The 26,896-nt window shown below is 36.0% G+C and overlaps 2 protein-coding genes and 1 non-coding gene across 5 annotated transcripts in view; 2 read left to right on the forward strand and 1 right to left on the reverse strand.

Moving 5' to 3' along the window:
• The window catches only part of SLC20A2 (solute carrier family 20 member 2), an 86,572-nt gene extending 68,969 nt beyond the window's left edge, over nucleotides 1-17,603 (reverse strand). Inside the window, exon 1 of one of the 2 annotated variants that reach the window (XM_016127409.2) lies at nucleotides 17,478-17,603. The gene's annotated coding sequence lies outside the window, so the exon portion shown is untranslated. Of the gene's footprint in view, nucleotides 1-17,395 lie in introns of both variants that reach the window. The other variant, XM_016127410.2, reaches the window with a different exon arrangement.
• On the forward strand, nucleotides 1,767-1,885 carry LOC118609695. Its single transcript, XR_004953483.1, has one exon. It is a non-coding gene; the product is annotated as a 5S ribosomal RNA (ribosomal RNA).
• Nucleotides 17,520-26,271, forward strand: SMIM19 (small integral membrane protein 19). Of its 2 annotated transcripts, none has more exons than XM_016127415.2 (4): nucleotides 17,520-17,643; nucleotides 21,409-21,546; nucleotides 23,035-23,159; nucleotides 26,007-26,271. In XM_016127415.2, exons 2-4 carry the CDS (start codon nucleotides 21,413-21,415, stop codon nucleotides 26,069-26,071), a joined length of 324 nt encoding a protein of 107 aa, XP_015982901.2. In that variant the 5' UTR covers nucleotides 17,520-17,643; nucleotides 21,409-21,412; the 3' UTR covers nucleotides 26,072-26,271. The 2 variants fall into 2 exon arrangements, with proteins under 2 accessions (XP_015982901.2, XP_015982900.2); XM_016127414.2 differs by lacking the exon at nucleotides 17,520-17,643 and adding an exon at nucleotides 17,775-18,102.
• Nucleotides 26,272-26,896: the final 625 nt, after the last annotated feature.

Raw genomic sequence — 26,896 nt, forward strand, 5'->3', positions numbered from 1 at the left:
AGGCCTGGGCATCAGTATTTTTTAAAACTCTTCCTATATAAATTCTAGCATGTGGTCAGGGGCAAGAACCACCATTGTAAGCAGCAGGGAGGTAACACAATCATATAAGTAGGATGGTGATGTAAACATATTTTTTTAAAAAGCTGGGCAAGTGTGAACAGTAGACTAGAAGCACAGAGACTAAGAAGGAACATCAGTTTACAGGTTACTGAATACAGGTAAGAAGTAAAAGTCTAATAGTTATTAACCTTTTCTGGGTCACTGACCTGCGTGAAGGTCAATGTAAAAGGCTAAAAGTACTTTCTTTAGTAAAAAAGCACGTCAAAAAATGTACATCTAACTTCAGGGGATCATGAACTTCTTTGAGAAATGGACTCAAATTAAGAAACCCTGGCCTAAAGGCAGCGATGAGAAAGGAGAGAGACTTCTGAGGTAGAACCAATAGCATTGATGACTTTCAGGTGAGGGGAAAGAGGAGGCATGAAGGATGGCACTACCATTTCTAGCTTGAGAGTTATAGATAATAAACATGTATTGTGCACTTACTTAAATGTCAGGGACCATACTAACCACTTAACATGCATTACTTCATTGAATTTTCCCAATTCTGTAAGACAGATTGCTATTACACCTATTTCATAATTGAAGAAACTGAGATTTAGAGACATTAAGTAGCTTGTCCAAGGTTACACGACAGTAAGTGGTGGAGCAGTATGACTCCAGAGCTTGTGGTATTAACCTCTTTTTGTTCTACCTCTGGTGAGTGGTCCCCATTAATTAAAGAGGAGACAGGAGGATAAAGCAGGAGTAGGCTTAAGATGAAAGGAGGGCATGGTTGGGGTAGGGTATAAAAAATTGCTTTTAGATGTGCTGTGTTCAAGATAGTACAAGACATAGATGATGATATCTGTTAATCAGAAAAAATTATAGAAAGGAGCTCAAAAAGTGAGAGCAGAAGTACAGTATTAGGTTTACTGAAGTCTCTCCATGTGTCTGGCACCCTGCTCAGTGCTTCCTCACGGTGGTGTGAGCCCCATCTTCATCTTCCCTTTACAAGTAAACAGGCATGGGAGATCAGGGTCACCCAGCCAATAAATAATGGAGTCTGTCTTCTTAACCCCTAACCTAGTCCTCTCTAGCAGTACAAAGGAGTGGAAACCATGTAAGTGGCAGCATCTCCCAACCTGTTCGAAGATAGACTTTTGTTTTCCTTTGAAAGCGTTACAGAAAAAATTTTTGACATTTATTCATTTTTATAACCTAAAGAATTTTTATATTATTTCAATTATTTGAGAAGAAACAGATATATCTAACTCAAACAATTTCAACAAATATTAGAGATACGTTTTCACAGGAAATATGCAAACTTGGGTGCAAACCTATGTAAATGACAAAGCATGACACAAATTCCATACAGTATTATAATCATCTGAGTCAGAATTCAGAACAATAGTTTAGTGGAGATAGTGTCCTGTGTTTCCTGAGTCCACAAACAAGCCAGGAAGTGGTGAAATTTCCTTTTTCACTCTCTTTTTATAGCTTGAAAGAATGATCTTTCTCCTCTCTAAAGTGACAAAAATAAAATCTTGAACCACACTCCACAAGTCTAAACTAGTTACTTCAGATTTAACAGTGGAAATAACTTAGGCACTGCAGTTTCAGATAAAGACCTGTTATACTTCAACGTTTCAGCACCTTTGAAACACCTGTACCGACAATCATATAGCCTGTGAGTCAAAAACATTCCTTCTATAAAAGTACTTCTGTTCTATGGCCATGCCACCCTGAACATGCCCAATCCCGTCTGATCTTGGAAGATAAGCAGGGTTGGGCCTGGTTAGTACTTGGATGGGAGACCACCTAGGACGACCAGGTGCTGTAGGCGTAAAAAAAAAAAAACCAAAAAACTTCTGAAGAGCCTATATTATCCTAGAATTTACTCGTTTTTAGAATTAAAGTACCTAAGAAATATAAAATTCCAATTATAAGAGTTTTGAAGTCCTATTTTACAACCTTTCACTTAGAGCAAGAATTCTTTCTACACCCTATGCCAGTCACCTGTCACTATGCTTGAAGGGCTTAACTAATTAGAAATCATTACTTTGTAGGGCAGTCCACCGCATTACTGGAGCATTCTCAAGTCAAAATCCTTTGCCTTGTAATATTCACTCATTCATTCAAACACTAACTGAGCATTTCCGTGTCCTGCAATGAACAAGTTCTACATAGCACCCTCTGGTCTTCCTATTCCCTAATCTATAGGGTTGTTACCATTGTTCTTTTATACCTTCTCCTTCAGATCAAACGACCAAACTCCTTCAGCAGTGGTTCCTTTTGTGACATCACATCTCAATTCATCACTATAATTGTCTCCCTCCTTTGCTAATGTCTCACCTAAAATGTGGTTTCATAGACGTAAACATAATTCATCAAATGCGGTCTAACTAGGTCATATTTTTAGCAACCACATCAGAGAGATGGCTCACATAAGCCAGCAGTCATATAAACACCTAGCTCTTTTTATCTCAGGTGCAGCTGAGATTGTCCATCACCCCCAAGTATTCTTCAACCCCTGGAGAAAGTCTGTCTTTAGTGTATTTCATCTTGCTAATTTTAGAACATTATTACAACATATTAAGATTATTCTGAATCTAGAATCTACTATTTATGGTATTCATCACCTCTCCGAGGTTTATGTCATCTGCAAGTTAAGTAAACTTATTTCTTCTACATCTTTAAAGAAAGAGGACGTTATTTAAAAATGTGCTATTGAGGAAAACTCAAAGTACTTTACGGGTTATCTAAACCAAATACTACTCTCTGATATGTATATTATCAATTTTTAACATTTTTAGGGGGCAAAAGCCCCTTTGAAAATCTGATGAAAGCCATAAAATGTATACTTGTACCCAATTTTATAATATCAGATGGTTCATGGACCCCCATGAAGCCCATCCATTAGCCTCCTTAAGATATCCTACCTCAGAGATTCTAGAACCTATGAAAAACATTTCTGGTCGCTAGGATTCATTAATACCCATTTTAAAAAATAATTGACTTTCCTATCTAATGCTCAACTTAGTACCCAAGAGAAGCCAATTAGCTGGAAACCAACTGACAATAATTCACTAATTCTCACCATCAGACCAGCTATCCAGAAAATAAAAAATCTGACCAAAACCAAACCATGGATTATAATACTTTAGAAACCAAGCACAAGTACCTAAGGTTATACAGACAAAGATATGTTACACACTGTAGTGGCAAAAAAAAGGTAACATTCTGAATGTCTATCCACAGGGAAATGATTATATAAATTACGGTATACTGAAATTTTTAATTTTTAATTTTTTTTTTGAAAATAAGAGTTAGACCTGTATCTATTGATCTGGAGAAATATCAGTGCCATATTAAGGAGGAATGACAAACTTCGGAATAATGTATAGAGTATGATCCTATTTTAAAAAGAAAAACTCACAAATCTTATATCATTAAAACTACTTTTTATGAATACAGAAAAAGGTGTGGAAAGAATTCACATCAGGCTGTCAACATGAGTGGGGGATTCTTTTTTATTGCATACTTTCACTTAATACAAGTATTAATACTGCATTTATAAAGTAAAACATTAAAATAAAAAAGGAAAACTAAATAAGGCTAACAATACAATCTATCAGTAAAGACTCAGATCTATTACTGCAACACTTCACGCAGGTTTTCTAAATAATTTCCCCAAAAGTTTCCCACCCATAGTATGTCCTGGAAGAAACCTAACTTCATTTTTGACTTGCAGTGATTCTGAGTTTCTCACTGTCTGGGGTATTTAATTCCACTTCATAGGCATTCTTTTGTTATACATATTAAAGTTGTATAATATATTTTAATTGTGCCCACAATTTACAAGTGTGATTTTTCCCACCTTAGGAAAATATGCATATCAGCAGAACCATAAAAAGGTATGTGGAATCCACATTAGTCCAATACATGGGAGATGAATTACTGTAACACAAACACTATCAAACTCTAAGGTGAAGAAATATGAGCATAAAAGCCATTTCTATCAGTTCAGCAGTTCTCAACCTTGGCTGAACATTAGAATTACCTGGAAGCATTTTTTAAAATATCAATGCTTGGGCACCACATTCAGAGAGTCTAATTTAATTGGTCTTGAGCATTGGTGCTTATTTTGTTTTAAAAGTTATTTACATTATTCAAATGAGCAGTCAGAATTAAGAACCACTACTTTTTATATTTCATCTTTTTCCTTACTTCCAATTTTTCACAAGGAACTTTTCCTTTATCAGTTAAGACTAGCAGATACATTTGGGAAAGCCAAAACCAATCAATCAGCTAATGCCTGCCCACCATCCATAATATATACTGTCCTTACTTACATTGACTTTTGATGCCCCACTTAAATCTATGGCTATCATAATTAGGGGCCCTTTATATATCAAGAGTATTTATTGCCTTACCTTAATAATGATTTATCATTTGTTATTAACCTTAGAGAAAAAGATTTTATAAAATATTTTAGGACTCCAACCATTATACCACAGTTTTACCATTTGTCCATTGGAAGGACATTTGAGTTGTTTCTGGTTTTGGGCTGTTACTAATAAAGCTGCTGTGAACATCTGTGTACAGGTTTTTTTTGTGTGGACTTAAGCTTTAACTTCACTAGGATAAATGCACAGGGGTACAATTCCTGGAATGTCATAAGCTTCTTTGAAAATATGTGCTTTTGTTTTGTTGTAAAAGTGTCAACACTGCTCTATCAATTACTTTAAATATTGCCGAACATTAGTCGATTAATAGACTTTCTGATTTTTTATGCTAATCTTAATATTTAAAAAATTCAACATCACACTGTAAAGGATTTAAAAAATCATTATTTGAAATATCTCTCCCACTATGAACAGTAATATACCTCACGAAAAAAATACCAATATGAAAGAATTCATTAACAAAATGAAATTATTAATACATGTTATATTAGTTGAAAAAGGCAGGATTCTATACTTTGAACTTATATTGCAAATGATAGATATATTAAATCAAAGGACAATCAATATACAATTATTTATAATGCTTGGCATTAAGAAATAACTGCCCTTATATGTGCACACAGCATTAGCATATATTTTCAAAGAAGCTTACAAAAGTCCAGGAATTGTACTCCTATGCATTTATCCTAGTGAAAAGAAAGCTTAAGTCCACATGTAAAAATCTGTATACAAATGTTCACAGCAGCTTTATCAGTAATAGCCCCAAATCAGAAACAACTCAAGTGTCCTTCCAATGGACAAATGGTTAAACTGTGGTACATTATACCATGAAAGAATACTTAACAAACTACTGATACACACAACAATTTGAGTGGATCTCACAGGCACTATGCTGAGAAAAACAGCTATCTCAAAAGGTCACATACTACATGATTTCATTTGAATATTCTCAAATGACAAAAGTATAAAGGTGGAGAACAGATTAGTGGTTACCAAGTGTTGGGAGGTGGTTTAAAAAGGGGTAGTAAGAAGCCTTGGGTTGATGGGTTGAGTCTAAATTTTGATCAGGTGGTAGTTACACAAATTTATACATGATCAAACTACACAGAATTATACACCTCACGCCCACCCCACCCCCTCCAACACACACACACTGCATGTAAAACTGGAGAAATCTGAATTGGCTCTGTGGATTGTACCTATGTCAATTTTCTGGTTTTGATCCTGTACTACACCTACCTTTGAGGGAAACTGGGTGGAGGATGTCTGCACCTCTCTATATTTTTGTACTTTCCTGTGAATCTATAGTCATATCAAAACATTTTTTAAGTTTGAGGAAAATGTGAAGTTGGTCCTTATTTAAGATACATAAACCATTATTCTTAATCTAAGTGAAGGTATAAACAAGTAAAGAGTAAATACCTAATAAATGGCTGAGGAGAAAAAGGTGGCTGAACAATATATACAATGCATTTATTATGTGCCAGGTAATACATTTAGCAAACAATTCAATGGGGTGACTGCTAATTAATATCCTCACTTTTCAGATGAGGAAACTCAAAGTGAAGACAAGAAAAGAAAGGTCAAATCTGGCAAGTAGCAAAGATGTCAAAGTTAAGACAATTTCAAAGCAAATGTATCATTATTTTATCAAGAAGGAGTTTAAAAAGTAGCTTAAAATATGCAAAGTAGGTGAAATGCTACAGAGGTAAATCACAGCACATCATGCAAATACTATGTACCCTTGAAACACTGTGATGAAAATGGCATTTTGCCTCTGTGGTCTCCCTCTGCAAAACATAAAACCCTAGTCTAACCATGAGGAAAACATCAGACAAATCCCAGGTGGTGGGGGGGAGGGGCGCGGCTTTCTACAATATCTGACCGGTACTCCTCAAAATTGTCATAAAAAAAGGAAAATCTGAGAAACTGTCACAGCCAAGAATAGCCTGAGACATGGTGACTAAATGTAGTGTGGAATCCTGGATAGGACTCTAGAACAGAAAAAAATATGAAGTAAAAACTAAGGAAATATGAATAAGTAGGGCTTTTGTTAATAATAATGTATTAATATTGGTTCATTAACTGTGACAAATGTATCATACAAATGTAAGATGTTAATGACAAGGCAGACTGGGAACTCTGTACTACCTTTGCAATTTTCATGTAAATCCAAAACTGTTCTAAAATAAAAAGGCTATTTATAAAAAATGAAAAGGAAAATTTTAAATGTTATACACTTAAATGATATAGAATGATGATCCATGTATGTTATTAAACAACACACATTATGAACACATCTGTGTTTTAAATACATATGCATATATGTATATATATCCCAAAAAGTCTGGAAAACTATAAATCAAAATCTTAATGTCTTGGTGGTAGAGTTACTAGTGATTTTTACCACTCTCTTTTATACTTTTCTGTTATCTGGTTTTGTTTTTCCACTAAGGACTGATTACTTTTAATATTGAGCCCTATTACATCTTCAATCAGGAAGAGAGTTAATTTAGTTAGGAAAAAAATTAGGTGTACAGCATTGGATTAACTCAAATTAATATGCATTTATAAAACCACTAAATTTTACTTTTTCAAGGGGAAATATTTTTAAAGGTAACACAGAAAAGTGATTTAATCACACCTAGAATAAAATCCTGATTTCACCATTTACTATCTGTGTGACTTCTGGCAGTTCAATAACCTCCTTCGATTTCCTCATTTTTATCGTGAGGAAAATGTAATGCTCCAAATTAACGTACTGATCTGTAGAATGGCCAGAACATTTATTTACTTATCAATATAAACATATGTTATATACTATATATGAATGTTACATAAAATACATTATGTAACATCAAATTTTATTTGAAAATTATATAGTAGCAAAAAGATCGGTAGGTTACCTTTGTAGCCTACCGAGGCTACAAAGGTAACTGTTATTGATAACAAAAGTGATCAAAATCCAAGAAAAATAAAACAGTATCAAAAAAAACTTTAGTTTCTCAAAGATATAAGAGGTAGCAGTGAAAGACAAAACCAGTACCTCAGCTTATTCTACATCTGCAGCATTTCCCAAACATCTCTGCTAACTAGACATTCATTATGGCAATTAAACATGTTGCTAACATGCCCTCAGGACTACTAATTTTCCAGAAAACAGAAGTGAAAGCCACTTTTCTAATCACAACCAACTTTAACTAAGCTTTGAAATATTAATGCATCATCTTCCTGTCTACGGAAATAGTTTCCCTATCTATCAATGTAATATCAATACAAATTAATGCCAGCCATAAAATACAAACTAAGCTTATTTAAATCTCTTGATTATAAATAATGAACTTTAATAAAGAGGTTTTACACAAGACATATTTACATCTCTATCTGCGAGATCTTTCTCAATACTACTTTTTAAAAATTATGCCAAATACAACCTTTATAACATATAAAATCACAACAGACAAGTCTAATCATACTACGAATTAGTGGACTTTTATAACAAAGTCGAACAACCAAGATCAAAAGAATCCATTTGTTTCAAATGAAAAGTTTACCCAACCTAATTTATCATATGGTCTAGGACACAGACCCATATTTTAAAGACATGCTAATTTAGATAGAAATTAATCAACCATAAATGAAATAATATTAAATCACTGTGCCAATTTTTCTACCAAATGAGGATATTCACACTGTTTAGTGTGGTTCTCTTAAATGAAGTTAACTTAAAAACCTTTTAAAATAAGAGAAACACAGATATAATCCAGGAACTATATTTGAGTTGGTCTATATAACCCAGTGTTAGCATTACAACTATACAAAGACTAATTTTTAATGTACTCCAAAGCTTCATATTCAGTAAGTCTTACACTAACTTACCTGAAAGCAGTTATTATTACCAAGATTATTCCAATGACATCATTTTTGCTGAACATTTTAGAAGCCTAGGGCACATTTTTGTCAAATATGCTTAAGTGTAGCAAATTTTAAATTCTCTGAGAACAGATATGATTTATGGGAAGAGACAATAGTCATTAAGAACTACATCTGGCAAACAGATTAAGCTAAAAAATACTCTAGTTAAAAAGAGAAGACTGACTATAAGGTTTTTAATAAGGTTAGTTTTCTTAAAAACTGTAAAAGCAAATTTAAAATAAGAATTCCAAGCATTTTGAACAGCAATAACATTTCTGTAATGAGTATATTCCTATACCATGTTCTCTACCAGTTGAGTTCTTTGTAATCCCAAAACAGTCCTGTACTTACCAAATCTACATAAATTTCTCATTAGTTAACTTCACTGTAATTCTTATGTTTTTACTAGCTGCTCATTAGTGATGAATATTAGACTATCACTAGCCATTCCTTAGCTTCAAGATAGATACACAACTACCACCATCACAATTAGGGAAGGCTCATTTTGTAGGGTTTTTCTTAAAATCTTACTTAGACACTACATTTTGCGACGTACAGGGTCTTTCTTAAGTTTAATAAAGCTGCATCTGCCCTCACATTAGTCTACCTCCAGTAGTTCATACACTTTGCAAAAAAAAATAAATTACGAAGAGCAACACATTCATAGTATATATAATAAAGGAAAAATGTAAGACAATGTAAATCATCAACAGCATAAATAAAATGCCAAAAAGCTACCTTTTACATTACACCAGGACTAGAGTCCAGAGGTGAAAGACCATAAAATTTATATGCTTTCTCCCACAAGAAACTAACATGGTTGGTTGTCAATGGCATTTTGAGAATGTTACAGTAAAACTCCAAAATGACACATGTTAATATTTAAGGAGACATCAGTCCTCTCAAAATAAAATGAGTATTTATAAGATTAAGTTTGTTTTGTTAAACATTAAAAAAAGGTCTTAGAACTTGAAATATAAAATACCTACTTAAATATAAGATGACCTACTTAACAGAATTCCTGATACTTTTTATTCTTTTAGCGGACCTTTTACCTAAAAATGTTAAAACATGTGGTTTGTGGTTGCAGTTTTCTTTCTGGTTCTAGAAACTGACTGAGTCCTTTTATAGTATTTACTTTTCTCTTCCCAGCCTCCACCCACCTGACAAGGGAGTAAATTCAAATGTCATAAATTCTTGAATAAAGAGTTAAATGACAGTATCATATACCTATCCTGGCTCTTTAAAGTAATATTAATCTTCTAGAATATCAATCTAATTCTTGGAAGCAGAAAACACAGGGAGCTCAATGTTCTAAGAAAAGTTAATAATAATTGATTCATCCTGGCTACCCAGGAAATACACAGCAAAGATCTGTGTTCTATGCAAATACTGAAAACAAATCCATCTAGTAATTCCTACCACCCGGGGACAGGAAAATGGAAAAAAAAAAAAAAAGCTCACAAAACAAATGCACAATAACTAAAAAGTTCAGGAACAAAGCAACATAAATTTGGAAATGAGAAAGAATTAGAGCTAGATGAAACACATGATAGATCAGTGAGCTACACAGACAGTAGACCAAGGTGGAGAAAGCGATCACCACTGACAGGAGATGAGAGTGGAATGCGGGTGGACGAGAAGTGACACAGTCAGAGGTGAAGCAGGAGTCAGAGATGACAGGAACTGAATTACAAGAGATTACAACAACAAAAGTTAGAAGGTGGCAGATTAGAAGGAGGCACGCCCAAGGAAATAGAGGGCAGAGAGAATGGAAAGCGTTTTCAATGGGAGGCTGAATCATGGAAAAGGCAGGAAGTAGGCAAAATATAGACATCAAACAAGAAATTCTGGACGGATGAGAAAAAAATGTAAGAGACCAGATGATAAGTGGATAGGGGAGAAAGGACGGAATGAAAGAAAATGAAATAAAACAGGCCTATGGGAAAAGAAAATATTTTTTAAAAAATTGTTTCTGGAATTTCATTTCATTAAATTTAAAACCCTATTATTTTCCTTGCATTTCTGTTTAGTAAAATTAATACATAAGAATAAAGGTTTCCTTCAACCTCTAGGAGAAAATTTTTGATGAAATCAACTTAGTCACAAAAAACTGCAAACAATAACATTTACATGTCAATTAATTATCTTAGCTCTCACAAACTAATTTTCATACCAACAATGTGTACATACACATTAATGACCTTAATTACCAATTGTTTCATTTAATTATAAAACTTCTCTCTCTCTCTCTCTTTCATCTCCACACTCTCCGCCCCCCCCCCCGCCCCTCCCTTTGCTTATTAGCATTTGGAAAAATCCTGCTAAAAAAGAAATTTAATGCAGACTTAAAATAAGGTTATAATAATTAAATAATTAAATAATTTGACATTTTTAAATTATAAATAATTAAATGGAGATTTAAAATAAGGTTAAAGAGATGCTATAAATGTTCTATATATTTCTACTACTCGTGTTATTCTGGTTTCCTAGATAACTCAAAACAGAACATAGCTGAACTGTTCTGAAAATTTCTCCTAGTTCATCTTTCATTTCCCTCTAGAAAATTAGAGGAAGACAAAACATTAAACGAACACATAAAAACAGTAAAGAAAAACAACTCTGAAAAAGAATGGCAATTATTCTACTCTTGATCCTAGAAAATAACCTGTGGTAGAAGAACCATAGCAAAGGTCTATTTATGAAGATATAATCCTTATTTTTACACTGAAAAAAATATGGTCATCAGATCCTCAGTCCAAAAAATTGTGCAAGAAAAAGGAGGCACATACACTGGCTGAGAGTAGATAAAAATAAATCTAAAGTCGCAAATATTGTGACAGCAATACATCATTTTGGAAAAGTAATTCATCAACATCCTCCACCTTCGGTGATTATTCAGTGAAAGTCTATTTCTAAAGGCCAACATCCTAGTGAATTCTTCCTTTTTCTCCCGTATTTACTATTCATCCACACAGAATAAAACTCTGATCATAAGTAAATTCCCAGCTATTTCAGTAGAGGAAAATAATTCAAATATTATACACCAAAGCAGAAAGATTAACAATGTATGGAGCATGTAAAGAAATATGCTACAGTCTTGTCACTCATATTTTCAGAACTATCTTCTTTCAGCTACTTAAAAAACTCAAATAGCATGTGGGTTGCTTCTTGAAATTTGCCTTTTCTTCCGTTTTTTTTTTTAACATTCTTCCATGAATATCCTAATGAGTCACTTGGCCATACTGTCCATTCACAGGCATCCGACGTTATTATTCCCTTCTGGAATGGCTGCTGCTCCAGGCTTTAGGAGATGTCTTGAAGAAACAAACCTGGTTCACTGGTCTCCACTGAGGATATGCTGAAACTAGAATTTTCTTTCATACTCAAAGATAACCAAATTGTACTGTTTCCAAGGTAAGATGCCTTAAAAAAAAAAAAAGTTAAAAATCAACCAGATTTACAAACACAACATTCTAAAAAAGCAGTGCAAATTTTCACACATTTCTCTCTTACATTTAGGCTAAGATTAAAAAAATGAATAATTCAAATACAAAATTTTAAATCTTTCACTTCAGCTTTAAATATATTTTCTCCAAAATGTAAGAGGCCATCGCAGGGTATACAATAAAAATACTGCAAATAACTGACGATTGCTGAAATTAATAAAAAACATCAATTAAAATTCTGATGATTGGCATTTTAATCCTTACCATGGCCAGGACAGAAGACAGGCTTTAAGAGAACACTATTTCTCTGCATTCATATCTTATTTGGAAATGGTGTGAACAAGCATGGCTTATACTTGGCTATAAAATGAGCTACTAAACTAATGATCTGGAAAATTTCTCCCAGCCATAAAATTCTGAAATTATATAATATCTGGTGATAAAATCTTGGTACCACTGAACCAGCTATAGTTTACCCAATTTTCTTATCTGTAAAATACAGGGCTTGTCCTTCTTATAGGGGGAGGTGGTTTAAAATACAGATAGCTAGGCTATGCCCCCCCCTGAGGTTAGGCTACGTCTGTTACTTTTATAATAAATTCTGGGTCATTCTGATGTACACTCCTACTTAAAGAACCACCAGACTAGAACATGTTCAGGATCAAGCTCTACAATCCTGAAATTCATAAAATGGGGCAGTAGAGTTTTCATTAAATTATCCAACTTGATAGGCTTAAAATAAATGAATCAATTTATCACTTCCTCTTTCCCTAAAACCCCCATTCAGAGAAGAGCATGAAATTAAGGCTAACATGCCAACTGGATAAAAACTCCAATACAGATTTTAACTCGAATTTTCGAAATTATTATTTTTTTGGATATTTAAATAGAACATGACTGTGGGACAATATTCATGGTTATAAGTTACTTCTATGATAAGCCATCCCAAAATATGTGATGTTAAAATACAGCAGCATGTCATTCTTCACTGACTCAAATTACAAGGCCACCCCAAGACAAAATCACATGACCTCCTACCCAGCAGAAACAATCTGTAACACGGAATACTATACCTGCAGAGTGTCATGTGTCCTCCCTGGCTGCTAACCAGGTTTACAGCCCATGCTTCATTCAAGAGCGCTTCCTCCTCTGATTCCTGGGAAGTAGGTTTGTTGATGTATGTACTCCCCTATCTGTGGAGTCCCTTAGATTCAGTGACTCTGTTGATGCATCCCCAAAATAATATTGTTGGCTCTTGACAAAGGGATACAAAACGGCTTTCTGAGAATACCATTTTTCTTCATCTTGCTGGATTTTGTTTGTAGGCCCTCATCTAATTCCACATGGCTTCAAAATGACTTCGGTCTAGGTTTGTCACCAAATCAACAGCACAATTTTACTGTTTATTCCACCAAAGAAATATTACTTGGTTTGAAGAGGCCTCCTGGCCCCAGTAGGGTTCTCTATTGCTCAAGACAAGCTGAAAAAGTGGATCAAGATTTTACATAAGAACAAAGTAAATGGACAGAGTATACAACAGGGTATACAGGAAATCCTCATAACACTCATATTCTAGGAAATTACCACTGTTAGGAGTTTAAATCTAGTTAATTATTAAATAGAAAAGTAGTAAGATGTCAAGCATCATTCAATATTATTTCACATTAGTTTTCTAACACTAAATTATTGTCTTAAACAGTTATTGTCCTATGTCCTAGTGAATCACTGTCCCAGAATTGAATACCTTCAAAAGTTACATATAATCCTCACTCAGTTTTGAAATTAAAAATTCAGTTTCTCTCCCCTCACCTTCAGTCATTTCAAAATACAGTGCACCCTTAACCATTTCATTATCCACCTCTTCTATATGGAAAATCCCGAATTGTTTCTGCAGCTCAGAATCAGTGCGATCTTCTACACTACTTTGAAATTTTAAAAAGAGCACCTTTTATAGCTGAGAAAACAGTGTCAACTTTTAGATCTCTCTTGTCTTCAACGAAGTAAAACTCCCTAGAGAAACCACCCTGACACAAGAGCTAGACTGCCTGGCTTCAGATCCTGTGTCTCCCTACTTATCATTTGTGATGTGATTTTTGTCAAGTAACTTAATTATCTTACTGTACCTTAGTTTCCCCGTGTGAAAAATGAAACTACAATTGTATCTACTTCAAAAGACTGTTGTAACAGTCAAATAAATTAACATGTAAAAGCATCTGTGACAGCATCTGGCACACTTTAAGCACTACATAAATATTGACTATTATTATTAGTTTTATTTAGCTCTAAATTCTCATACCGTTTCATGTGTGTCCACAATACTTGCCCAATTAATATACTACCTACCTGAGAGCTGAGACCACATTTGAATATCTCTGATCTCTGAGTATCTAATATTCACTCAATAGGTAAATATAAACCTACTCAATGTATATTATTATACTGAATGAACAAGGAAATTCTCAAACAGTACTGCATAAATACATATTCCCTGCCGCTAGCAGCCTGTATTTGGGGGGTGGGAGGCGGGCCTGGAGGGGAGGAACAAAACACACAAAACACAGGTAACAATATACAGCCAGAAAAGATTAAATGCCAAAGTATGTGGTATAGACAGCTAACAGTCAAAGAGCTCATCATGGGCTGCAGACACTGTGAAAAGTGTAAGCCAGGAGTGGCCCTGCCCCTAAAGGTTAGGTGAGATCTTCACCAGTGGAAAGAAGAGAGAACTTCTGTTCATTTCACAAATATTTACTGAGCACCTTCCTTATGTCAGGCTCTGTTCTAGGCTCCAGGGATATACGGTTATGAGTGACACGGAAAAGGTCTTGGCACTCTGGAAGCTAAAAGGGCACTCCACGTGAGAGCCAAGTTTTAAAGTATGGAATGAGAATGACTAGTCTTCCAATCTACTGAAACACATCACTTAAACACCTTACAAGCAGGAGCCAATGTTAGCATTATGGGTCACCCAGCTTTCTAAGAATGACAAACATACAGAAATGACTACCATGAAAAATTCAAAACTTTCCATATACTGTATTTTAAATGTTCCTTTGTTTCTAAACCATATTAAAGGGATATTCTCCATGTTCCTGGATACAAACAACTTATAAGAGATTTACAAACATACACAATCAATGTTTTTGGAATGGTTTTCATAATAGAGACTGTGATGGCCCAGTTCCTAAATTTTGTCCAAATAAAACCAATTAATGCTTTGCTGTATATACCCTTGTCCTTTGTACACCCCCTACCCCCACCTTTCCCTTCTTTACTTCATCTGGCTACCTACATATATCAAATATCTACTAGGAAAGTGCCTCGAGTTGCACATGATGTACAAGGATCAGTTAGTTACGATGGGTGCATCTTTTTCTTCTTATATCCTCCCACTGACATCTCCACTCATCCCCTCTCCAAAGAGAATGACCTTAGGTAAAGGAATCCTCTTAATATTGATTGTGAAACATTCTCAATCTTTTCCTCTCCAATAATGGACTAGCATAGAAGAAAGGTTAAATCCAATATACTCTAATCACAAATAAGACACATTTCCAAGCACTTCCCTCATCCTCTCCAGTCCTTTCAACTACTTCTACTCTCACGAGATGCAAACTGTTAGATCTCACCATCATTCTAATCATGGTTGTGCTTACACAAATTGTTAAATTGTATCTGTGAAAATACAGTCAAAATAGACTTCTTAAGGAAATCAAAACTACTTCATTAAATCCAATCAAAAACATAACTTCATAATACACAAAGTACTGACTTGACACCAAATGTTTAAGATATTCACAGGCAAACTGAAAACAGGTAGACTCCTACAATGTAGATATTCTAAAGTTCTTAACATTCCTATATCCATCAATGTTAGATTTATCAACAAATAACCAATGTACTATTTTTTATTTCCTTGGTTTGGTACTGAAAAATTACTCTTCTTGTTTCATTGTCACTTGTTAACCCTTAGTTAGGAATGTCAGTTAGAAACTAAATATGGAAAGAGTGAGCCTTTCAAAAAGGGCCATTAAGTCTTTTCCAACATTTACCTTTTTCCAGTGTCCAAGCATAGCCTGTTCATTGGGTGACAGTAATATGTAATAGGAACTTAAGATAAACAAGAGACATAAGGCTTTGGAAACTACTGAATAACCCTTCAAAAAGGGAGGAGGGAGACTAACTGTAGTACTATGCTATTTTAAAGCCACCTTCCAACTTGAAAAACACATTATTCTGTGTTGTTTTATATTGCCAATATCTTTAATTTACAAAAGCGGAAACAGAAGTGGTAATTAACGTACATATTCCACATTTGGACACATTCGAATCAAACTCGTGTGTTCAAAATTTTTGAACTTACGCTTATACAAAAAGTTATCCTGGAAGATTAAATAAGATAAAGCATGCTGACTGGCACAAACCTGGCAAACAATCAGTACTCAACATTGCCCATTAATATTGTTCCCAATTTTCCAACTTTACAAACTAAACGGTTATAAAATGATATACATAATTACGTATACATCACATAGGTACGCTAACATATATTAACACTATAAAGTCAGTATGTTATTGTACCAAGTAATGTTCTTCATCTAGACAGAGTTTAATTGTAACAGAATGATCCACAGAGAACACTTGAAAAGGGGTAGTGTTAACTTCTAGCTATTCTCTTTTTATCAATTAAGAATACAACCTCTGCATGGTCTAGCATGAATTATAATTAGGTACTCAGCTGATCCTAGAGAACTGACTCAAAAAGAATAGTTAAGACCTCAAGCACGTGTACAATGATCATTTATTTGCAAGGCTGCACCAACCACTGAAATCTGATTACTTCAATTCCGATGTTGAAATCCTAAATTCATTACCTGTCTCATGCTTGAAAATATTTGTTCAAGTCCCTACACAAAATTTTTTTAAATACCCAAAAGTCACTTAAACTGACAATTTTACAGATTCCAAGGCACAGTTTTTTAAAAACTTCCAAGAGTCTCAACCACGCATCATTTATGAGAGAGAAAATGGAAAGGCAGTTCGGAGAGCAAGTGCTTTCTTAAGTAGTTATTAAAAGTAACCTTACGCCCTCATTATGAAAAAAGAAAATCTCTTGTTTCCCAACTTAATCTCGATTCGTGGAACAATGTACATTCTCCCCCCTCCCACGCCGAGAGTCACGCCCGGAGAGCGCCGAAGTGGGGCGGGGAAGAGAAATGAACTCCCGGGTAATGATGACCTGTCCCTGCTACTTCCCGCCGGGTTTTGGCACACAACAGCTACATCCACGTGGACCTCCACGTGGGAGGCGAGACCCGTCGCCACCAGAAGACCCGGCCGGCCCTGACCGGCCCCGACCGGCCCCGACCGGCCCCGCCCTCCCGCGGGGGCGCCGGGCTCGGTGCAGCGGGCTTGGAGCCGGGGGCTCGCAAAGGGCGGCGCGCAAGGCCCGGGCGGGGGTCGGGGGCGGGGCGCGGCTGTGACGCGCCGCAGGGGAGGGGAAGGGAGCCCGGCTCCACTCACGCGCCCGGGGGCGGCAACGGGGCCGTCGCTGCGTCTCTCCCGTTCGAAAACTGAAAGGGGGCGGAGGGGGGGAGGGAAAGACCTGGCTCCTCGTCTCATCCGGAAACCGACGGGTCGGCAGGAAATGACGAAGGCAGAGGTCTTCCAGGTCCGCGCGGTAACCGGTTCCCGCGAATCCGGCGCCGACTCCGGGGGAAAGAGCCCCGAGTGCAGCAGCCCGGTCGTCTGCCGCCTCCGGAGCGAGCAGCGTGAGTGGACCCGCGTCCCTGCGCCTCCCGGGCTTCGATCTCGCGTCACCCGGCCCCGCCTTCCGCCCGCGCGCCGCCCCGCCCCAGGCTCGCGGGGAGGGGAGTTGAGGGGGCGGGGGGTGTCGCCCGCCTGGCGCTCCCAGCCCGGGACTTGGAGGCTCCTTCTCCTTGCCTCGCTCTTGCTCGGAGTCTCTCGGGGTCGTAGGAAATAGTGAGGCTCCGAGTTCCAGAAACGCAGACGGAAAAGTTGAAGCAGCCACCTCTGCCGCGTGAACTCAGAGCGGGCGCGGCGGCCCCGGGGCGGATGGGGTTTAGCAGGAGTGTCAGATTGAATCACTCGCTGGCAACCTGCGGCAGCGGAAACGCATACGATCTCTTGGCCGCTCTGGAGGCTCCTGCCTGTGGCCACTTCCAAGAAAAGGATTATATTTCATACCCACTCGACTGGATTTCTTTCTGGTAGGAGCAGGTCTCACAAGATCGGGGTCAGGGTTGGAAGAGTTAAGGTTTGGAAGTCACATGCATGTGACAGCCCTACCCCTGCATTCTCTAGACTGTGCGACCATCACCACCTTACCAGTCGTTTCTGTAAAATGGAGCTTCCCAGGCAGGGAGGTTGTGAAGATTAAATAAATATGTCGGCTTCCCAGCACTTAAACCCTCACACGATAATTGCCTTACTCCTGTTGGTTCCTTCCTCCTGAAGGCCTATTAGATTGTACCCTTCTGCGTCAGGAACCCAAACCTTTAGTGTTTCAGAGGACTGAGAGAAAGAAAATCACATTTATGCAGTGGGTTGTATTATTAAGGAGCTCTTGGACCTGTATAAGTGACTCTAATCAATTTGCATCAAAATAACAATTTCAAATGAGACAAAAATGATAATATTCAAGACACAATGGCAAGTGATCTTTAATTTTAGAGCCACTTAAACATGGTATCAGGAACCCAAAATCAGGAAACTTGATCCTAGAAAAGTTCTAGTTTTCAGCCTAAACGTTTATCAGACTAAAACCAAACCCTAGTTGTCATATTTTGGCAACTTTATCTCTGGATACTAATATTTACTAATACGCACATTATAGCATCTCCTCACTGAAGTTTTCCCAACATTACTATACAGGAAAAATATGTGAAGAAAAAAGTTCAGTTTTCTCAAATGACCAGTTTGAGAAATTGGTGAATCACGATCCAAGCACATGACTAGCTACATTAGTGATCTTACTGAAACATTAACTTGCCAGGAATGAAACATTGTAATGCCCCTGGGCATTTTGCTTTAGACTCAAGAGGAAGGCTGTGTGTGGCGTGTGCAGTAACCACTCAGCAGGTGTGTGTACACTTCGTTAGACTTTGGCATGCCGAAAGGGAATGGTCACAGTTCAGGCCACGTGTGAGCCATCCATCTGTACTGTTGGACAAGACCACTCCTTATCCTATCAGTCTTACAAAGTCATGCTATTGGTCATGACGGAGGACAGGGAAGGAAAGGCCTACCTTTAGTGCAATTCTTTCACAACACTACTAAAAATAACTCCAGTGCATGTCCCTAGAACTGTGGAACAGTAGTAGTGTCAATGCATACCAATGATGTTGTATAATGTATGTTATATAATTCACATTAAAATTTTACCATTCTGGGTCAGCAGTAATTTGAAATCCTCTGTAATTAAAGGCTGGTATATTTGTAGCAGGAGGAAGACAAGTTCTGTAGGAATGTACCATTTATTGAGTGGCACATGAACAGAATTTTATGAAAAATTGAAGCCAGAAATTAACTTGGCTCACATCTGATTGATTGTTAGAAAACAGGCAGGAAACACTTCCATAATTCGTCAAATAAATGGCACCTGCAAAATCTTGTAGTGGCCATTGCTGTTATGTTTCATGTTTCTTCCCTATTTTGTTAATAACTCCCAATCCTGAAAGCTACCACCCTTGTTCCATAATTGTCCAGGGCCTTCTGTAACATCTCACATCAGACATCTAAAGTTATCTCTTTTGCCAAACACAGTTGTTATTTTACATTTTGGCACCAAGAAAATTCTATATTCCATAAATCATAAAGACAATTATTAGTCTCTGGTCTTTCCAAAGTTTCCATTCTACAGTAGGTTGATGCGTTACTATAAATAAATGTTATATTCAGAGAAACTCTGGCGTTCAGTTTTAAGGAATGAGAATTGAAAATTGAAAATTGAGAATTTTGCATATGCCAAATTCCCCTGTGCCTCTTAGAAAAGAAAAAATGCACAGCCAGACTTTAATATATAGGAATTAGATATGGTCTAATGTTTAAATCATATTTAGCTCTTGTATCTATAAATTTTTATAATTTAAAGTAAGTTCTGTTTTTATTATTCCCTGGCTAATTTTTACAAGACCAGTCTTTATATTTATCAGACATCAATAGATGTTTTAGAGGAATTAATTATTCTTGCCTTCAGTGTCTAGAGTTTAAGTTAAATGATCATTCACATTATTGGTAATGAGTACAATATGCCCCCAAATGGTCTGACAAAGACATCAGATGTCAGAAAGGGGCAGCAGGCCTCTGGGGAAATTTCAATTATTTTATGCAGAGGCAAACTATGAGAAAGAAAACACTCTGTCCTTAATACACAATTGTTAACTTTCTGAGCAAAATCTACATTTAAAGAACATTTTGGAGACATACTGACTGCAAGATATTTCAGTGGAAGAATTTCTGCAATGTCTTCATTGTTGTAGAATGTCTAAAAAATTGCAAAACAGTTTCTTGGACATTTCAGGTACTCTTTCATGGTATTAAAAATGGCTGTCTTATTCTTAGAAACTACAGTACAGTTTTCATATCATTTGTTCAGTTTTTCTCCTTTTTATAGAATGTCTAACTCTTCTGGATTTCTTTTACATATTAGGTCATTTTACTTAGACTTACCTTTTATGTCCAACACAAGGGAGGAACTTTCTGTTTAAGGAAAAATTCAATTACCTTCACAAACACAAATAAGAAACCATTACTCTTTTACTTGCTATTTGATACACTTGCTATTATCACTCATTTTTCTGTGGGAATGTCCAAAGAATGCATTTCCTTGAATAAAAGTCACAGCTGTGTAAATAGCAAAAAGTAACTTTTTACCCCATAAGTTACTTCTTTCAACCACATTTTGCCAATAGGCCAAAACTAGATTAAGCTCCAAACGTTTTCCAGTTGCATAGATAGGCATGTGGGAAAGCATTGTTATGGCTTTCACATCTTTTCTAGGCTGCTGTCACGAGTGCAGCACTATTCTCAGCATCACAGTCAGTTGTTTAGGTCTGTGTTTCAGAGTATTCAGTTGCTTTAATCTGGGTGATAGTTACAGTTTGGAAACTGTCTGACATTTCAACCTGGATCCTTTTAGTAATGTGATTTTTTAATCCCAAATTTTAACCTTTTGTAGGAATCGTAATATTTCAAAGTTCGAAAATAAGGAAAAATATGTTACATTCATGCCTTAGTTAGCTTGACCAGGGGTTGGCCAACTTGTCCGCAAAGGACTCAATTGTAAATATTTGGAGCTTTGAGGGCTATGGGACAAAAATCAAAGATATTATGTAGGTACTTTTAACCATATAAAATGTATCTATTTAGAAACATAAAATTTTTCTTGGCTGCTGGACCATACAAAAACAGGTGTTGGTCTGGAGTTGGTCAGCAAGCCATCTGTTTGCCCGCCCTTCTCCACAGTCATACCATCACTCACTAAAAGAAACCCTGCTCTCTTTTCTCTCTTATAGGCCCATGCCTGGGGGTTACGGAGTGATGAGTGATGATGGCTCTATTGATTACAGCGTACATGAGGCCTGGAACGAAGCCACCAACGTTTACTTGGTAGTGATCCTCGTTAGCTTTGGTCTCTTCATGTATGCCAAGAGGTAAATCTTTGAGTATCTTAGGGGAGATAAGAAACTGGGCATTTAAAAGCTTCGTGGGTGCGTGGGTTGGTTTGTTGGTTTTATATGAATTAAATGCACAGAAACAATTGTATCAGCATTTGTTCCTGCTATGAAAGCACCATCTTCTCAGGTTTGTCCTGGAGCACTGAACACCAAGGTTTGGCTTTGAAAACTCCGTTTCTTTGAAAGATGGAAATTTAAGTGCAGCTCTTGGCACGCAGACCAGCTGTCCTGTACTCCCATTTTACCATTTCTAATACAGCTCAATTTTATCATCCAGGCTGTGTTCACTGGCGCCCTTGGATGCTCGCGTTTCTTTTGGCTCACATCCCTGAAATGCAGAAACACTAATTAATGCCTTTGTGTTGAGCCATTCTCTCTTTGCACATTTTAAGCTTTCTCTTCTGTTTCTTGTGCATGACTATATCATACCGCTTTTTGAGCAATATTGGTATTATCCGATTGCTTGTCTGTTCCACAAAAACTTCAGTCCCTTGAGAACAAGTACCTTTAACTTTTGTATCCCTGGTGTGCCACATGGTATAAATCTTCAGTAAATATTTCCAATGTTAATTCTAGATGTTGTAGTATAATTTAACTTTTTCCCCATACTTGCTGTCTCCTTTAAGTACAGTTTAAAAAAAAAAAGGGAAGGGGTCTTTGAAGATCAAAAGCAGTATTAGTTGGACTGAGTTGCTTCTGCTTATAGTTACGTGCTTCACGATGTCCTCTACCAACGTGAAAAAGACATTAGATCATTGAAAATAATTAGTAATCCAAAAATAATTGATGTTCAGCCTGGGGAATAGTTCAGAGCCTACACTTGCTCTCAGACACTGCAGTCTCCCCCTTTTAACCCCTAGAGCAGCTGGTTCATTGGCCACTTGGCTGTAGGGGGTGGGTGAGAGAAGGCTCCACTTACCACTGGGTCCACTTGCAGGAAACAGCTTTCCTCTAAAAATAGCCTCTGCCCCCCAAAGCAGAGGCACACTGCTGTTAATTTTAAATAGATGGCACCACTAAGGCCATTGTATTTATTCACTATTTTCCAAAATGAAAGTCTGCTCGCATTCTCTTTATTGGTGAATCGAGACATTTAGTTTTATTTAGATGATGTGAGAAAAAGGGGGGAAATCAGATGTTTTCTTGTTGCATTTTTCTATGCATTTTTCCATACAGTGTTTGGCTTTTGGCGGAGGGAGGGAGTAGAGGCACAATGGAGGTACATCACTTTGTTGTGTTAAGTGGATGTGTTCAGCTACTTTGTTTTCTTTCTTGAATAGCTGTGACTGTACATGTACAGTTTTGCACTTTTTAGTGAAAGAAAGAATACTTGAGCCAAGAAGGCATCTCACAGAGGACAGATTCCTTGCCATTTAAGTCCTTTTAATGTAGCTTCTGATTACAACGATCATGAGAATGTTACAATCCTATAGATTTCTCTTCCTCATTGGTTTTGTGTTTTAGGAATAAAAGGAAAATTATGAGGATATTCAGTGTGCCACCTACAGCAGAAACTTTGTCAGAGCCCAACTTTTATGACACAATAAGCAAAATTCGTTTAAGACAGCAACTGGAAATGTATTCTATTTGTAAGTATATTCTTTGCTTAACTAATATACATGAGCATGTTTAAAATAGATTTTTTCCCCCAATGAGTCAAGCTAGCAAAAGGCTATTAGAAATAATTGATAATGAAAACGTAATGCCTTTTTTAGATGCTCAATACAGTATCAGCAAAGGCAGATTTGTATGAATGAGCTTATTGTTTCCATAGTAAATCATTAAGTGAGAAAAGCAAGATATATAATATATACTAGGATGCCACTCTTAAATCAAATGACCAAAACATCCTTTGTATTATCTATGTGTAATATAAATGTTTTATGTAATCATGCAAGCCTGGAGGAAGGCTCAAAGAGATATGCATCAAATTATTATCATTCATTACCTGATGTGGATGCTATGGGATTTAAGGAAAATATGACTGGATATTTTTAAAAGAAAGATCTCTACAGTAAGGACTTAAATATGAACATGTGTGTATGTGCATACAAAGAAGCAAGGAATGAAATTGTAGGTGAAAAGTAAAAAAATATACATACATATATTTTTTACACAAGTAGAACCTCTAAAAAATTGAGCACAAATTTTATCCTAAGAAGTGGTAATAGTTTCCTTTCGGGAAGGAAACTGGGTACGTAGCTATAGGACTGATCAGATATAAAAAAGATACACCTTTCACTGATTTTTTTTGTTCCTTCTGCGTTTTGTACCAGTTTATGCATGAGTTACCAGTTCAAAATAAAAAGTAAAATTAACATAGCAGCATAATTCACAAACCAAAAGGTAGAAATAATTCAAGTGTCCTTGATGGATGAATGGATACGCAAAATGTGGTACATAAATACAGTAGAATATTATTCAGTCTTTAAGAGGAAGGAAATTTTGACACATGCTACAACATAGATGAACCTTGAAGACGATGCTTTATAATTATTTTCTTATAATAAAGTGAATTAAGCCAGTCACAAAAGAACAAATGTATATGATTCCGCTTACATGAGGCAAATTCATAAAGACAGAAAGTAGAATGGTGGTTGCCAGGGACTAGGGGAGGAAATAATGGGGAGTTATTGTTTAATGGATAGAGTTCAGTCTGGGATGATCAAGAATTCTGTGTATAAATGGTGGTGATAGTTGCACAACAATGTGAATGTAGTTCATGCCATTGAACTGTATACTTAGAAATAGTTAAGATGGCAAATTTTATGTGTATTTTACCACCACATACACACACACACACAAAATACTTGAAAAAATTTGAAGTATTAAAGTATTGGGCCAAAGCTCTGTATGGAAGATTGTAAGGAAAGAATAAAATTTCATCAATGCCTGACCAAAACAAAAGCTATCTCATATCAGTAATAATTTCAGTAGTATAGCATATACAATTATAAAAACAGTGTACGGTTTTTTTCTTCTTTGCTGAGAATGGCATAAAATAAAATTTATCACAATTTCTGTGTTTGTAAGGTATGTTAGTTTTCTCTTGCTGTGGTAATTACCACAAATTCGGTGGCTTAAAACAACCCAGATATATTATTTTACAGTTTTGTAGATTAAAAGTCCTATGACAGTCTCACTGGGATAAAGTTAGATGTCAACAGGGTTCCCTTTCTGCTCTGGAGGGGAATCTGGGTTTTTTTGCCCTTTGTAGCTTTTAGAGGCTACCCACACTCCTTGCTTTGTGGCCCCATTCCTCTCTCTTCAAAGCCAACAGCATTGCATCTTTCTGATCATTCTTCAATTTTTATATCACCTTGTTTCTCTGAAATGAGCCAGGAAAGGTTTTCTGATTTTTAAGGGCCCATATAATTAGGTTGGGCCAGATAATCCAGGGTAATCTCCACCTTCCAATTTCCTAATCTTAATCACATCTTCAAAGTCCCTTTACCCTATAATGTAACATGTTCACAGATTATGGGGATTAGTATGTGGACATCTTTGGAAGCTGTTATTCTTATAAACAGTGAGTATATGTGTACATTTGCACACTTAATGAATCCTATCACATTGGTTCATTCTCAGTGTTTGTGACATATCTAGTTGTGACAAAGTCTGGTGGTTCAAGAAGTAGCAGCAAACAAAATGCTTTTTCTTAAAGAGGACCCCTAAAGCTTTATAAGCTTTATGCCACAAAAATATGGATTCACCCTGAATAGCATAAACAAATAGTGTCTCTTTCTTGTCTAGGAAAAATTTAATGAACAGACTGAAAGTTTTGAAACTAAGCAGTGAATGATATTCATAAAGATTTTAGCCCTGTACTTTCCCTAGTTTCAAGTTAAGACTATTCAATGAACATTTCTCAGAAGTACAGAGAGAATACAGAATTGCATGTATGTTTTTTCTTCTAGTTTATATTAATGACAGTGTTCAATAATAGGTCTCATAGACTTATAAGTTAAAATATAGTCAAATTCCTTAATGATGTGGACAAAAGTATTATTTTATCTTAAGGTAGAAATGGGGGACAAGAAAGAAGGAAGTTATAAAATGTTAATTTAATTTTAATAACAATGTTTTCCCTATATTTTAAAGTTCTGAGTACTGATATACACATAATAATAAACATATACAAATGGGTATCAGGAGGAGCATTTGAGATTTTGCTTCCATGCAACTGTTGGCAGTTTTAGTTCAAATAAACTTATGAAAATTCTCCAAAAGAAAATGGATATCAGCATTGTTGAGAAATTAGAGGATCACAAAGTATAATAAATTTCCTCTTTAAAAAAAAAAATTCAGTTCTAAAGTAATTCTGTACTTTGAATTATGACTTGAGTGTGATTTAATAATGTTAGCTAATAATTATTTTGTTATTTTATTAATTTTATCTTTTTTCCTTGTTTTATGTTTTGTTTTGTTTTTAATAGCAAGGAAGTATGACTATCAGCAGCCGCAAAACCAAGCTGACAGTGTGCAACTCTCATTGGAATAAAACCTCAGAAAATGAGCAACATAAATAATTGTTAAACTGTATGATAGCAAGCTCCTAATTCTACTAAATCATGAACAGCATTTTCAAAATCATTTTACTTGTGATTTTTCCTGAATGTTTTGTTTTGCTTTTTTAAATTGTATCTTGAGTCATTTGTTACACAAATAAAAAATGGCTAAAAGACCTGCACATACCTAAAAGATAGACTGTAACTAGAGATGGTGATTTTTACCTTGTGAAGACCTTTGCTTTCTTCAGGATATAATCAATCAGGAATGACAACCCATCTTTGGAAGCGAGAATCTTTGATTTGAACATTTTTACAAAATAAGAAAATGAAAATCCAGTCATTGGGATAATTTCCTCTCAGATTATATTCTGTGATAAATGTAATATGGACAATGAACTGTGTTCTTATTGCTGTTGTTACCACCCTTTAATTGAATTAACTATTAGCTTCTTCAGAACTTGTACAGTACATTGTCTTTTCTGCATCATGAAGCATAACCATCTACTAATCGTGGAAGCTTTCTATGAATGGAATTGTTTTAATCCCACGGTTTCATTTCTACAAGTCTTTTTTAGGCCATACTGAGGCCATGCCGCTGAATAAGAGGGCACCTCCATACTGGTGCTAGCAACTTGCTTTTTGGTCATATGACTATCAGTGTTTAATATAACTGTCTGGTTTCTTATGCTTTTTTTAGCATAATAAGCTTCCCTGAAGACTCTCATATTGTACCATTTTGTACTGTACATTGAAAATGTTTTTACCTAACTTTTCATATTTATTTAAATAAAATCTGATTGGAGGTAGTGGCAGGG

Source organism: Rousettus aegyptiacus, unplaced genomic scaffold (genome assembly GCF_014176215.1).
Source record: "Rousettus aegyptiacus isolate mRouAeg1 unplaced genomic scaffold, mRouAeg1.p scaffold_m13_p_11, whole genome shotgun sequence".
In the NCBI taxonomy this organism is placed as follows: domain Eukaryota; kingdom Metazoa; phylum Chordata; class Mammalia; order Chiroptera; family Pteropodidae; genus Rousettus; species Rousettus aegyptiacus.